General features: G+C 38.0%; 1 protein-coding gene across 4 annotated transcripts in view; it reads right to left on the bottom strand.

Moving 5' to 3' along the window:
- Positions 1-1,498: 1,498 nt before the first annotated feature.
- Positions 1,499-13,777, bottom strand: part of LOC141726879 (neuromedin-K receptor-like) — a 49,585-nt gene continuing 37,306 nt past the window's right edge. For 3 of the 4 annotated variants that reach the window (XM_074531984.1, XM_074531983.1, XM_074531982.1), the window contains 2 exons: positions 6,769-6,965; positions 1,499-3,867 (listed from right to left, as the gene is read on the bottom strand). In XM_074531984.1, the coding sequence (XP_074388085.1) occupies positions 3,552-3,867; positions 6,769-6,965 (513 nt within the window). In that variant the 3' untranslated portion in view covers positions 1,499-3,551. Of the gene's footprint in view, positions 3,868-6,764; positions 6,966-13,777 lie in introns of those variants that run through there. The other variant, XM_074531985.1, reaches the window with a different exon arrangement.

A 13,777-nucleotide genomic window follows, 5' to 3' on the forward strand; every position in this document is an offset into this window, starting at 1 on the left:
CAGTAATGACTAGAGTTTCCAAAACAATTGCAAATTGTTTCAAATATAATTTCAAGTGTTTTTCAAAACTCCAGCCACAATGGTATTATTCCCCTTGGGTTATAGTTCAGGGAAAGTCCCAAGGCTGTAAGTGGGGGGCTGACTGTGCTCTTGTCCTTCATCTCAGGGATGTTCCCAGTTCAACCACTCAAGAGTTGCCATATGGTCAAGGGAAGCTTGACCACCCAACTCATCACACAAAGGCCAGTGCCCAGTGGGGATTCCTGAGGTTGTAGAGCGGCTCAAGAGAGAGTGTGGGGAGGAGAATGCACCACCGTGAAGACTTGAGACAAGAAATGAGGGGGCTTTTTATTGTTTAAGTAGTCGTGTTTGGCTTTTTAAGTTGGTTTGGTTGCATGGGGTTTTTTTTGGGGGGGTTCTTTTGTTTTTTTTTTTTTTTCCAAAGTTTAGCCAATGTCAAGGGAATGACAGAGTAAACTGATGCTGATTATTTTGTCTTTGGTGATGTGAAAGTTAAACCTGTTCTCTACCAAGGGAATGTCTTTGCAAAATGGCTGTTCAGGGAGCAATGATCTCTTCATCACGTAAATGTTTGAGGCAGACTCCAGTAGGAGCCTGGGCTGAAGTACTACAAACTGTTATACTGAGAAGGATGAACATGTTTCAGAAGATTTCAGGATCAGAAGACCTTTCCTGATGCTGTTTATTTGCAGCTGTTTTGGAGTGTTATTGTGCCCTTCTTGGTAAGAAGCTAGGTCTATATTGATGTGTTTTCCTTAACTCACACCTAGCAAAACTGAAGAGTGTGGATTGAAGGTTGCAGACATGAGACACCCACAGTGCTGCACCAGCAATCATGCAAGAGCATGTGCTCTGTATGCCCACTACTACTTTGAGCAGTTTCATTGACACAAACTGAGGATGATCTGATTTCTTCTACACTTAGTGAGGGGTGTCAGGAGGCCTATAATGAATTTTATAGTGACCAGGCCACTTGCTGAAAATGCTTGTTCAGAAATAGTAATTCGTATGGAAGCTGCTGTCAGTCACAGCTTTTGCTGTGCTACTTAAGTGTGTAGCCCTGCATGTTCTTGGGGGCTGAGACACAGATTGATTTGCACCACATTATCACTGTAATGTTTTGTTAAAGCAATGCTGTGATTATAGGGAGAGATTTCTCAATTTATTATACAGGAATATCCTGTAACTTCAGAAGAACTATAGAAATGGTGAGGGTGTTTTGATACCTCTAGCCCACGAAAATATAGAGATATTATCAATGGATTAGTTGTCCAGGACGTCATATCATAAACACCTAAAGTAAAATTGTTTCACTAGAGGTTCAAGTGTTTGGAGGCCATCATTGCTTTCTTGATATTTGACAATGAAAAATCCTAAATGTTACATGAAGATGATATTTTATACATTTATGCTGCTGTACTTTTATATACAGCTTTTTAAAATTTATACTCTACATTTAAAAACAGTAAATTTATCGACACTGATTTTGTAATAGCCATGTTAGAAAAGACTGTTTATTTAACAAGTATACATTTTTTCTATTTATGTTTCTCAGAAGCTGTACATGAGCAGACAGAGGACTTCACAGCATGTGTTTGTAGTACATCACCATCAGGTTAATATACTTAGCATAATTTTTTGTTTGTGTGTGACTATCCTGGATCTTCTTAAAAGAGTTGCTAAAAACCTGGGAAGATTTAAAGTTCTTAAAACAGAGTATTTAAAGGGAAAAAATTCACAAGTATTTTATAGGCATTGCATGACAATTGCTGGATTACTACACACTAAAAAAAGACAAGGAGAAATGAGAGAATGACACTTACAATGTTGGAAAATACCTGTTTTTTAGAGAAATAGACTGTTGAAAAGCATGGACCAACATTTAAAAGGGAAGTCATTAATGAATGGATTTTTTCAGTGGATTTAATATCAGGCCATAGATAGAAAAAGTGTGAGTATGGAATTGTGATTCATATTTGTAAGAGTACAATATTCTGTGATCAGGTTCTTCAGTTATTCCGTACATGGAGAATTTAATGTTTCAGGTTTATGTATTTGAGGGTATTTTACCTTAGGATTTTGATGTACTGATACCACAGTGCACTGCAATCACTATACAAGTTCACACTTAGCAGAACATAACAATTGACTATGTACATGAATCACAATACAAATATGATTCTTGTTTTACTGATCTTGTTTGATATGCTCATGGTCACAATGCTGATCATCCCCAGTTGCTGGGAAGTAATGTGGACTAAAGCCAGCTCAAGCCTTTCTCTCTTCAAATGTCTCTTTATTATTTGCTCACCTTTGGTACTGTGTTGGATTCAGCCAGATAGACCCTGTCCTATGCTTGTTTGGCTAACTCGGGAAGACATTCACACTCTTGTTTGTATTTTCATCAACTGACAACAAACATTCATGAAACCAGTCTATCCATGCAACTGACACAGTCATTTAACTAAGACTAAGGCTGCTCTCTGGTCCCTTTTTTTGTTACATTCAGCTTCCTCTGCAACAGTGATGGTAAGTGGATTTTGTCTGAATTTATTGGGAACATGTCTGTGTAAGGATGCCTAGAATATTTTCAGAGGCAGGCACAGGACTGTTTTTGCATGCATCAAACTATGGAAAATTTGTGGAAAGAGCCCAAATAGGGTTTTTTTCCCAGTGGAAGTTTGTCATCTTGAGTCTTGTTACTTTATCTTCTGCTGAAAAGAGTCTGTTGCCACAGTCTTATTTTTTCATATGTGAATCTCCAGTTTAAAATCTTTTGGTCTTTCTAAAGTCAATCAGAAAGGTTCTGTTAAGGTCACTGGACAGACCTTACCCATAGAACTAAGAAAAAAAGCTATGAGAGATTCATCAAAGCAACATATTCCCCTGGAAGTACAATGCCATTAGAATCTAATGTTTACTAATATGCAAACTTTGGTAGAATTAACTTAGTCTCTTAGTCATGTTCTTATATACATTTGTAAAATTACTGTTGCAGAGAGAGCTGAACTGTATTCATGTGAACTTAATTTTATCTGTTTGTCTGGGAATGGAGCTAAATTGTGAAACAGCTTAATAGACTTGGGGCTCATTAGGTGTTCATTATAAATACATCTTTATAATCAAATATCACGTAATTTTGTTACTGTAGAATTAATACACGTAATGGAAAACACAGTACATTTCTGCTTCAATAAGTAAAGGAGCCTGTTACGTTTTGGTAAGTCAAACATGAATGCCACTGGTCAGAGACAACTGAAACAAAGTTTTTAATGCCATTGGTTTATTCTGGATAATCCCTACAAACATTGTTGTGGCTGAGGTGCAACTATGCTTTTGGACTGAGACATACATAGGTCTTCAAATTCCTCTTCCTCTCCAAAACATAGAAAAAGATTTCCCAAAAATCTCACAATATTTATAGCTAGGGTTTATTAGTGGAATCTGGTTTGCTTTCCTGTGGTATGGATACCGAGTTCCAAACTAGGAGAACATTGTCCAGTGTTTGCCCTTCTAGCAAAGTGAAATGTTTAGGAATAAACATCTGCTGATGTATGCAGTGAACTGATGAGGCTTGAGGCCGTGGAGACAGTCTTAGAATTCCTCTGTGAGCAGCCATTGAAGTTCAGGTCCCTTGGAGCTGCTCTTTTCTTATGGCTGGCGTGTACGCTGTCTCCATCGTTGGTGTCCAACACCACGGTCATGCTGGACTCTATCCTGGACACAGCGTAGAGGCTGCTCTGCCGCGTGGGGTGGAACCTGGCTGCCTTCAGCTCCAGCTCCTCATAGCTGGACACCTCAATGAAGGGGCACCAGCGCAGAGCTCGCTTGAAGCCAGCTCGGAACCTAGGAGGAAAGAAGCCTGGTGAAAGCCTGGGCTTGCAAGGCCCCAGGCATTCATCTGAAAGCACAGAGTGCTGCCAGGATACTGACTTGGCCACTTATCCTGCCCCTACGTCTGGGTGGGCTGAAGTCAGTGGGAGTTTTCTTGACTAAAGTCAGAGTAGGACAAAAAAGATAGTGGTAACTCATTTCAGTTTGATTTTCTGTATGCTGTCCTTGCATTTTAACAGTGGTGTTTTCCTTATAATGAATTTCCTATCTTTTGCCTCTGCAAAGTAAACAAACACTAACTTTCACAGAACTGTCTTCACAGAAATTGTTTTGATTTGACCTCTAATGAGATCTGCACCTATATTTTCATCTTCTTTCAGCAAGGAACTTTGTAACTTTTCTGTAAAGTGCCATCCCAATTTCCAAATTTCAATATCCCTTCTGTGTTTCTCTCTAACAGGGATGCTTATATGGGAATGAGTTAATGACTAATAATTGTTCATGTGAAATATTTGGAAAATAATTTTTAATAATTAAGAGGATCCTAGAAAGTTGAAATCTGAATGTGAGCAATCTATAAACAGGCATTTTGAGGCTTTAGAGCATCAGTGTTTGCAATACTCATACAGAGGCAGGGATTCACTGTAAAGACCATTGTTACATTTTGTATGTATGCATTTCCAGAATAAAAGCTTAATATATTAATTAGAAAAGCAATTCTCTGTGTATCTGTGTATAAATGGAAAAAGAACACCTTTTCACCTTGACCTAAAGCTTATCTTCCTCCCTTTTCTTGCTGCTCTTGTTCTGTTTAAACAATCAGCTCTGTTGTTTATCCTGTCTGTAAGTTTTTTTGGAGCAGTGATTAAACTATCACAGTGATGACTGTAGGTAAAAATTCAGATCAAGTGTTTAGGTAAAGTTAACAGATCTCACAGACGTGACTTTTTCTTCCTCAAATTTTAAAGTTTGCCATGCAGTTCTCACATGATGACAACTGAGCAGGTAGGTTGCTATTCAGCTTCTCTGTTTACATGCAGTCCAAATTTTGGAAAAATACTGAAAGAACCTCTAATGGAAATGGATTTAGGGACAGGAATTGTAAAACCAAACCATCTTTTAACTGTATTACTTTTCTTGGCACTTTCCATCCTCTTTCTAATTCAGGGCATGTTTTTTCTTCATCTTGAAATAATGCTCTCTTTATCTAGATACGTAATATCCTAATTAGCCTGGAAGATGATGCTGGGGATAGATGTTCTAACTTTGTCTGATAACTAGATCCAGCAGAGGCATGAATTGATCTGACTCCCAGCAACAAGCTCTATTTTCCTATCTAATGAAAAGGAAGCAGATATTCTGGTATCTTCATTTCAATATGGAATTTAATTATAAGAGCACTGTCACCAGGACTTCATTCTTGCATCAAATTCTGGAAAAGGTGACCTTTAGTATGTCTCAAAATATTAATTTTTCTTTGACTGTATTATTTAATCCAGACATTTAATTATGCAGTTTGCAAGTGTCAACGTAAGCCACATCAGAGATATTATTTTTTTATAAATACTTTTGTAGTTGTGCCATAAAAAGTTTTTGAAGAAAATGGGATTGGTTTAGAAGTTTTATGGTGGTAACTGCAAAAAATGAGGCCTCATTTTTCCTTGTCCTTGATTTTGCAGACACTGGACACTTAGTGAAATTTGGTTTCTGTTGAAATTAATGGAAAATATGCCATTTGAGTTAGTTTTGTTCTGGCACGCTAAAACCTTACCTTGTCTTTAAACAGTTGTAAATGATGAAAAGCTCATCAGAAGGCAGAAGGCTCTATGAATTTTGTCATTTGCCTTGTCTTTTTAAAAGATCATCAATGGAATTGTCGTAAGTTATCCTCATCAAGAAGGATGACACTAGTGTTTTTGCACCAATAAAAACTCGTTAGGATTTGTTCACTTCATTTTTTATTAGATTCCTTTTGACAAGTACTACATGATCTTTAGTTGGGGTTTAGGAATACTGTGCAATATTGCTATAAAGTTTGACCGTAATTAAACTTTGCACTGGCTGCTAAGTCAAAAGAGATTTAAAATAATATTTAAGATTACTTAATCAATACTGATTCGTACTGACTGAGTTTGTGAAGTAATTAATTGTTCCTGGTGTTCTTTATCCAGTAATGCTAGAAGAAATACTGGTGAATAGGATGGCCAGGATGAGGTTTGTGTAGATCCTGGTCCTATAAATTGAAATGAAAGATCTGAGTCTATTCTGGAATGCAGTAGTCTCAGGCTAGCAAGTATCTGTACAATGTTGCCAAACTCAATAGGTGCAGTGCCTTTGAAATTCAGAGCATAATGTGTTGCTATCAAACACTACTGTAATTTAGTATTAAGTAATGAGATTATAAATATTTGTATAATATTTATCAACCTATTGCAGATCTTGGAGCACAGTAGAAATCTAATGCTGAGATCTACAGAGCACAGTTAAGCACATTTTGTATTGCATTCTTCCAGCAAAACAGAATTTGGTACACAGTTGGTGAACACACAGCTTGCAGTCTATATCACTGATTACCATCTTCTTTATTTTTATATTTTGCAAACCAAAACCATTAAAATGCTATAGGTTTTTAAAGAAAAATTTTGGGGGTGCACATGGAAAGGACTGGTTTTTGAAAACTGCATTTTGCTGTCAAATTTTAAGTAGACCAGAATATTTACTGGAAGTCTGCCTCTGGGTTTTTGGGGCTTCTTTTCAAGTACAAACCTTAAGAAAGGGTTTTTTTTAATTATTTATTTTGTTTTTTCCCCACTAACTGGAATCTATTTAAGTGAAAATTCTGTGTCTTTTTTCCATTTAAGCAGTTTATGTTCTTGGTGAAGTTATGCACCTCATTTCATAACCAGCTCTTACCTCTTATTAAGACAGCAGTAGATAATGGGATTGTAAATTGTAGAGCTCATGGCAAGCCAAAAGCTGGCTAAATAGATTTGCTGAATGTATTTCCACCGGTTTAATTGTTGATAGATGCCAGTGACTATGAAGTAAATGTGGTAGGGCAGCCAGCAGATGGCAAATGTCAGCACAACCACAATCATCATTTTTACCACCTGAAAGAAGTAATAATGTTATTAAGCCTTTTTAGTTTGGGCTAGCATTTCAACATCCATTAATAATCTTCTTGTAATTAATTTTTAAGGTTAGTCAAAGGAAAGCTGAAAATGCTTTTTTATACTTTTTCCTTTTAATCTGACTCTATTATTTTTTTCTTGACTGGAGATCCTCTTTTTCTGAAAAAAAAGAGCAACAAAACCTTTCCTGAAGTTATTTGTGTTGATTTTTGCAAGTAATGTATTTGGCTCTCTAAAATATCACTTCTTTTTTGTACATCTAACCATGGCATAAGCTTACAGTGTGTTTTATTTGGACTTCTCATTTTGGCCTTTATTGACCTTGCTGTCTATTTTTATTGTGGTCTGCAAGTCTATTTCTTGTCCCCAGTTTTTAGATGTGATTTGAATGGATATCTCTAGGTTGTAGGAAATGAGCAACTGCAGCATCCTGTGTAATTTCAGAGCCTAACAATTCCCTTGGCTGGTGATCCTTATTTGTTGTTTTCCGCAGGCATCACATCTGTTAGCTACCATAGTTTCCAGTGAGCACAAATGAAGAGGGGCTCTGCTTTGTGCTCCAAACACGTGAGGAAAACTTGCAACTCATGTAAAATTTTCGCTCCCACATTTCTTTTTTCAGCTATGTCAAATACTAGTCCAGATACCATTTTCAGCACAATATGTCACATGTTTACACCGCAGGTTTTTTTTTGTAGCTGAAACGGAACTAGACATGATAGATCCATTGTCGTGGTTTGACCAGGAAGGAGTGGGAATTCTGGGAAGCTGTGGTCAAACCAATGAAGGTTTTGGGTTTGAGACTGGCGTCCGGTGTGGCCAGTGGGGTTTGGACACACCTCCGAGAATACACAGGGGTTAAAAGCAAGGCACTGCCCTTGGCACTTCCTCTTTTTTGGACACCGCGGTGAGGAGTTCAGATCTCTCTCCCCCGCCCAGCCTGTTGCTGCTGGGCGGGGGAGGGGCCGGCCATGCGGTAGGCCTGGGGCCTGGACAGAGGTGGGGGTTGAGGGGGCTTCGAGGATGGAAGGGTGGAAGGTCCCAGAGAGTCAGCCCTCGGGCAGCCCCCCCCCCCCCCATCCCCCAGGAGAGCAGCCAGCCAGAAGGAGAAGGGGGAGGAAGACTGCCCGGCCGGAGCGGCAGCGTGTGGGCAGCGTGCGTGGGAGTCGCTCCGGGACCGACAGCAGAGACTGAAAACTTTTAATCCTTTCTTGCATGATTGGGGCCTTGCAAAAATGCTAATCCTCCTCGAAGCTGAATAAGAAGGGAGATGAGAGATGAGATGAGACAAGGACTTTGGCCCGAAAATTGTGGAGATGATTGGATGGGGAGAGATGATTTGGAGTGGCCTTTTGGCTGGACTTTTCTCGTGGCTATGGACTCAGTTGTTCCTGTGACACAGACTGCATTTAGGGCGAGGCAGTGCCTCAAAACCAGGAAGGTTCTTCGTGAGGACCCCCCGGCCCCAGGGGGTTGGAAAAATATGGGGGGGACAGATGTCCCAAAAGCAGAGACTGTGCCTTTTTGGAGTGAGACAAGGCATCCTTGAAAGACAACCCTAAAAGCAGCTCTGGCCATGTCTCGGTGGTGAGAGCACTGAGCATGGAAGGAAGACGTCACAAGCGGCAAATGGACTTTCCGGGCGGTGCCGAAGTGACAGGGAAGCACACGAGGTTTTCAGTGTGTTTCCACGAGAAGCCTATGGAACGAGAAAGACTCCTTTCCTCTTCATGAACTGAAGTTTGAGTATACTAACGTGTGGGGCCAAGGCTGGGCAGTTGATTTGGGAGAATGTATCGGATTGGGAAAGTCAGGTGGTGGGGAGGAGGAAAGTTTTTTTTGTAAGGTTTTCAATTTTTTTTTTCTTTTCCTTATAGTCTTTCCCTATTTTCCTGTAGTTTAAGTAATAAAGTGGTCTTTATGTTTAAGTTAGAGCCTGTTTTGCTTATTCCTGGTCACATCTCACAGCAGACACCAGGGTGAGGCATTTTCATGGGGGGCACTGGCTCTGTGCCAGGCTCAAACCATGACATCCATGCTGGGAAGTCTCTTGTTCATTTGTACTTGTGAATACTGAGGAATAACAGGGATCTCTATGAACAGTTCCTGTATTTTCTCTGTACAAAGTGCCATTTCATACTGTTTCCAGTTTTACCAAGGGAAAAATCCAGAGAGCTGGAATTTGCCATACTTACACGTCTTTGGTTAATGTTTTTATAAAATTCCAACTAACATAATTAAATAATTTTACATATAAATGTTATGGTATCCTCCTTAACTCTCATTACATCTTCCTATAGGAAGCATAAAGCAATTTTTCATTTAATAGCTGGCACCAATTAACAATCTTTCTTGCTGGATGGGACTGTAATGTGCAAGATTTTGCTTATAAGAATGCTTATTGTTATATATATGCACTGATAATCATTTAAAGGCAAAAAAGAGACATCTGGCCAAATATAAAACATTTATAATAGTTGGTTCTTCTGAAGCATTTTCATCAGTTAACTATAAATCATCCTGTGAGTAGGAAGATCAGTTTTATAAAGGAAGGCAATACACCAAAGCATGGTATCACTTCTGCCTTTCACAGGTATGTCTGTCTATCTGCGTCTAGGCATGTATAGAAGTTTATGGGACTATATATGTGATTTATGGGGTAGGGGGGAAAAGGTAATGATTTTATGTGGACAGAAATTTCTGGACTAAACTATGTATGTGAAGTGATGCATAAGATATGTTGTCAAATCAGTCTATCATTAAATGGCATTGCTATTTCATTGCTTTTGACGTAACTTCCACTGTTCTACTGGGGACTTACACCTCTGCCTTGCACACATTGTATAGATAGAAGTCTTAATTCTGTAGTTTTACCATGTTAATTCAACTCCCTGTCATTGATTTACAGGTGCCCTTTGCTTGTTGTTGTGTTTTTATAGATCTGTCAGAAATTATAAGTGTTACTTCAGCACCTTTCAGGATTTCTGTAATTTCAGAACACTTGAGAGTCTTCATTATTTATTTTGATATTTAATTAGCAGGCCTTGCAGTTCCAGCTGTGCATGTGAAACTGTTCCTAGAATTAGTCATTACTGGAATATCATAGGTACTGAATGAAAGGTTTTTGTGTCCAAATTTTCAGTGTGTAAACAGGTCAATCTGTATTTACAGCTTACAGTTCATCTGTGCAGTGCTTGAGAACCAAAACAGTAAAGCATCCCAGCAACAAATGTAGCTTAATCTGGTTGAGCTTAATCTGTTGTAGCTTAATCTGTGTCACTCATGCCCCAGAGATGCTGGAAATCACAGAAAGAGTCCATGTTGCCTGTTTGGCCTACTCAATTGGGTCAATTTTTTTCCAAAAGAAAGTAGTTTGTATTTTTTCTGATATCCAAATGCTCATTGTCTAGTTTTCTGTGAGATATTGAAGGGAAGGCAAGAAGTGCTTCTAGAGTCTACTGAAAGGTCTCCTAAAGCTAATAAACCTTCACAAGCTGTACGAAAACCAGCTTTTAGATTTCAGCTGCTGCACAAATTAACTTTGAAGGAATGAAGTTTCAGTTTAAATTACTATTAAATACAACATTTCAGGTTTTCTTCAAGGAACCAGAAATCCCAAACTAACTTTTACCCTGCAAAGAAAATCCAAAATTTTTCTTGTCACAATTTCAGGCAATTCAGTTCTAATTTTGAATGTTTTAAGTTTTGAAATGAAAAATGCCAAATCACCCCCAGAGAATTGCATCTTTCCCTGCAAGGTTACTCTTTTGTTTAAAACAAAATACTCATAGTTTAAAAGAGTGAGGTTTGTATAAGGCTTTCTTGTTGCTGTTTCTCTCTGGAAATCCATGATTAAATATTAAGTCATTATCCTTCTGAAAGCAGAAATTTCTGAACCAAATAGTCAAACTAGATAACAAGCTACAGATGATTTTAGATGGACATTAGTGTTTGATATTATTTGTGAAGTAATGAGTCACTTGAATGACAGACGGTGAAGCACATCACATTCTTAATAATTCAGGTTTGCATGTCATTTTAAGTATTTATATAGTACAGTGCACTTATTGACATATTTCCTACAAGAAGATAAGTGAGATGTTATAAGTCTGTGTGGTGTGAAATTGTTGGAAACAGAAGGCAATTAAGGTTAAATTTGAAGTCAAATGCAAAAATTGTGAGAGGAATCAAAAAGACCTAGTCTGTTCTCATGTCATCATCTAAGAATGACTATGTGTTGGCAAAAATGGAGGGGAAAAAAAGAATCAGGAGAAGGAGGGAGATTATTCCCAATGTCCTTTTCCCTTTCAGGGAGAGGCACACACTGCAAGGCCATACCTTCCATTTTATAGCTGCAGTTCTTGTCTGTAATGTTGGTCTTTCCAGTATAAAGTTTCATTTCTTGATTATATCAATAACTATGAACTGAAAGTGACTTCAAGGTCTTTAAACCCAGGGCACCTTGAGTTTACTTGGAATAAATTCTGATGAACAAGTGCCTGTAAACCAACAGAGAAAGTAAAACAAACAGGCCCAGTATGAATTTACCACAAAAACTTGATTGTCTTTTCCCAGTACACTGTGGTGTTTCATTAAGAAACCCCAGTGACGCTTTACAGGTCCAACTGCAGAATATAAAAGACCTTCAGTTGTTTTTTTACTACTTAAACCTGTGACTGAAAAAAACCCAACTCTTTTTAATAGGTCTGTTCTGTTTCACTTTTTGAGATATTACTATTTTCCAGTTGCTTTTTCTTCTGTTCTGAGTTACAAAGAATTGATTAGAAAGATTTTCTCTTGTGCATTAGGAAACATTTCTAAAGCAAGAAAATGACTGAATTCAGTTACTTAGCTTAAAATCTTGTTCTGTTCCTGCCACCATTTCTCCACAGAGCTTTCCAAAATGTGAATTTCAGTCAAAATCTTTTATCCCAGTGGCACCATTTTCTCCTGGTGTTCTGTTCAATCTCCCCCTGTGTATATTGTGGGCAGCATGACTGGAGGAAAGAGGATTTTTTCTGTTCTAGGCAATACTTTTGTTAAATGAGTTGCACTGAGTCTCTCAGTTATGCAACCTTCATGCAAGTCTTGAGGCTTGATTTGTAAATGTAAAATCAAGGTATTTATTTTTGTACATTGGTTTTCATCAACCAGTTCTGCTGATACTAATGCACTGCTGCCTATGTCTAAGAAAAACTCTGTCTAGAAAAAGCTAATTTATGTGCTTTCTGGTCTTTATCCATTCCTTAAATCCTTTCTGAGTAAGAAATATTCTTTCCTTAATGAATGTAATGAGAAAAAAATGTATATGAAAGAGCAAAAACGATGTAAGTTCTTTGGAATTGGAGTTTGCACGTTTGCCTTTGCTGTGAAACATTTGGAAGAGTAAAAGTGAAAAGGAGCTAATAGATTCTGCTGCACTTAGAAAAACCAGCAAGTACATTTATTTTTCCATACTGTTTTTATTTTGCATGAAGAACAACTAGAAGAGTAGTCTGGTTTAAGATGTAGCATTGAGAGCAGCTCTTGAAAGATTGGGAATAATATATACTGTTCTGAGAGACTCAGTTGCTGCTGGAGGAATATTGCCATTCACATTGCAAGGCAATGAATTGCCAGCAATACCTAAGACTTGGACCCTGCAATCATTTCCTTTTCAATCTTCTCTGCACCTCCTTATTGCCTTTCTAAGTCATCTTTGATACTGCTGCTTGTACAAGTACAGGAATTTCACTTTTGATTTAATTTCCACTTATGTCACACAGAACAATTACTTTCAGAACTTTTACTCCTGGGTTTATGCAGATATGAACGAGAAGCAAATGATTTAAGAATCCACGGAGTGTAAGAATGTCTTGTTTACCCTCTCCTGGATGTTTTTTATTCATGAACATAGCTTAAACACAGTTCACAGATAATCCCTGGAATCATAACTTTGGCCCTGTACTCTTGGGAGAAGTAAAATACCACACTAACATTTCACAAAGTATCTCCCAGCAAGTTAGGATGCAGCCAGTAAATCCACTTCCCAGTCCTGGGGACATACATGGCACTTATGCATGAGGCACCAGAGAGAAAGGAACACTAATATGCCTTTTGTTCTCCATGATGCTTATTTGGAGTAAACTATCTCTCTTCTGCAAGAAATTTAGGATTCAAAGGTAATTCTGCTGGCAGTAGTACAGAGATGGAGCTGACTTCTGACGTACCAAGTTCTTTGACTCACTCAGGGATTTTCTGTGTTCTTTCAGCCCATAGGAAAGGATGGATTATGAATAGTTGAAGGAGATGCACATTTAGGAGGAGAAAGTATGAGAACGCTTGGAAGTCTTTCAACCAGATAAGGTATTTGCCAGTTCCAGTCCTCCAGATACTTTTAGTCTTCTGACTTATGTTTTCCATCTGTTTTTCTCAGTTATTTGAAATAAAGAAACTGTTTTTAATTTCAATTGGCATAATCCCTTGTTGCAAACAGAATTAATAACCATTTACTTTTTAGTTAAGCTCAAAAGTTCAAAAATATATTCTTGTCTAGAGTGAAGTAATTTTTAATTAGTTTGCTTTCTTCCAAATTCACCAATGTGGGACTCCCCTCAAACCAAAGCAATTCTGAGATTTTTTATGAATGGTCTCAGCTACTGCTGTTTTAAATTATTTTCCCCCAAAGCTTCATAGAACACAGATTTGACAGCGATTTTGAGTTTCTATCAGCATGTCAAGAAATATCTGTGCCATTGCAAAGAAGAGGTAAATATTTTGCTCAGAGTTTTATTTTCCTTGAGAATGTGTGA

The sequence above is a fragment of the Zonotrichia albicollis genome, chromosome W (genome assembly GCF_047830755.1).
Source record: "Zonotrichia albicollis isolate bZonAlb1 chromosome W, bZonAlb1.hap1, whole genome shotgun sequence".
Classification (NCBI taxonomy): domain Eukaryota; kingdom Metazoa; phylum Chordata; class Aves; order Passeriformes; family Passerellidae; genus Zonotrichia; species Zonotrichia albicollis.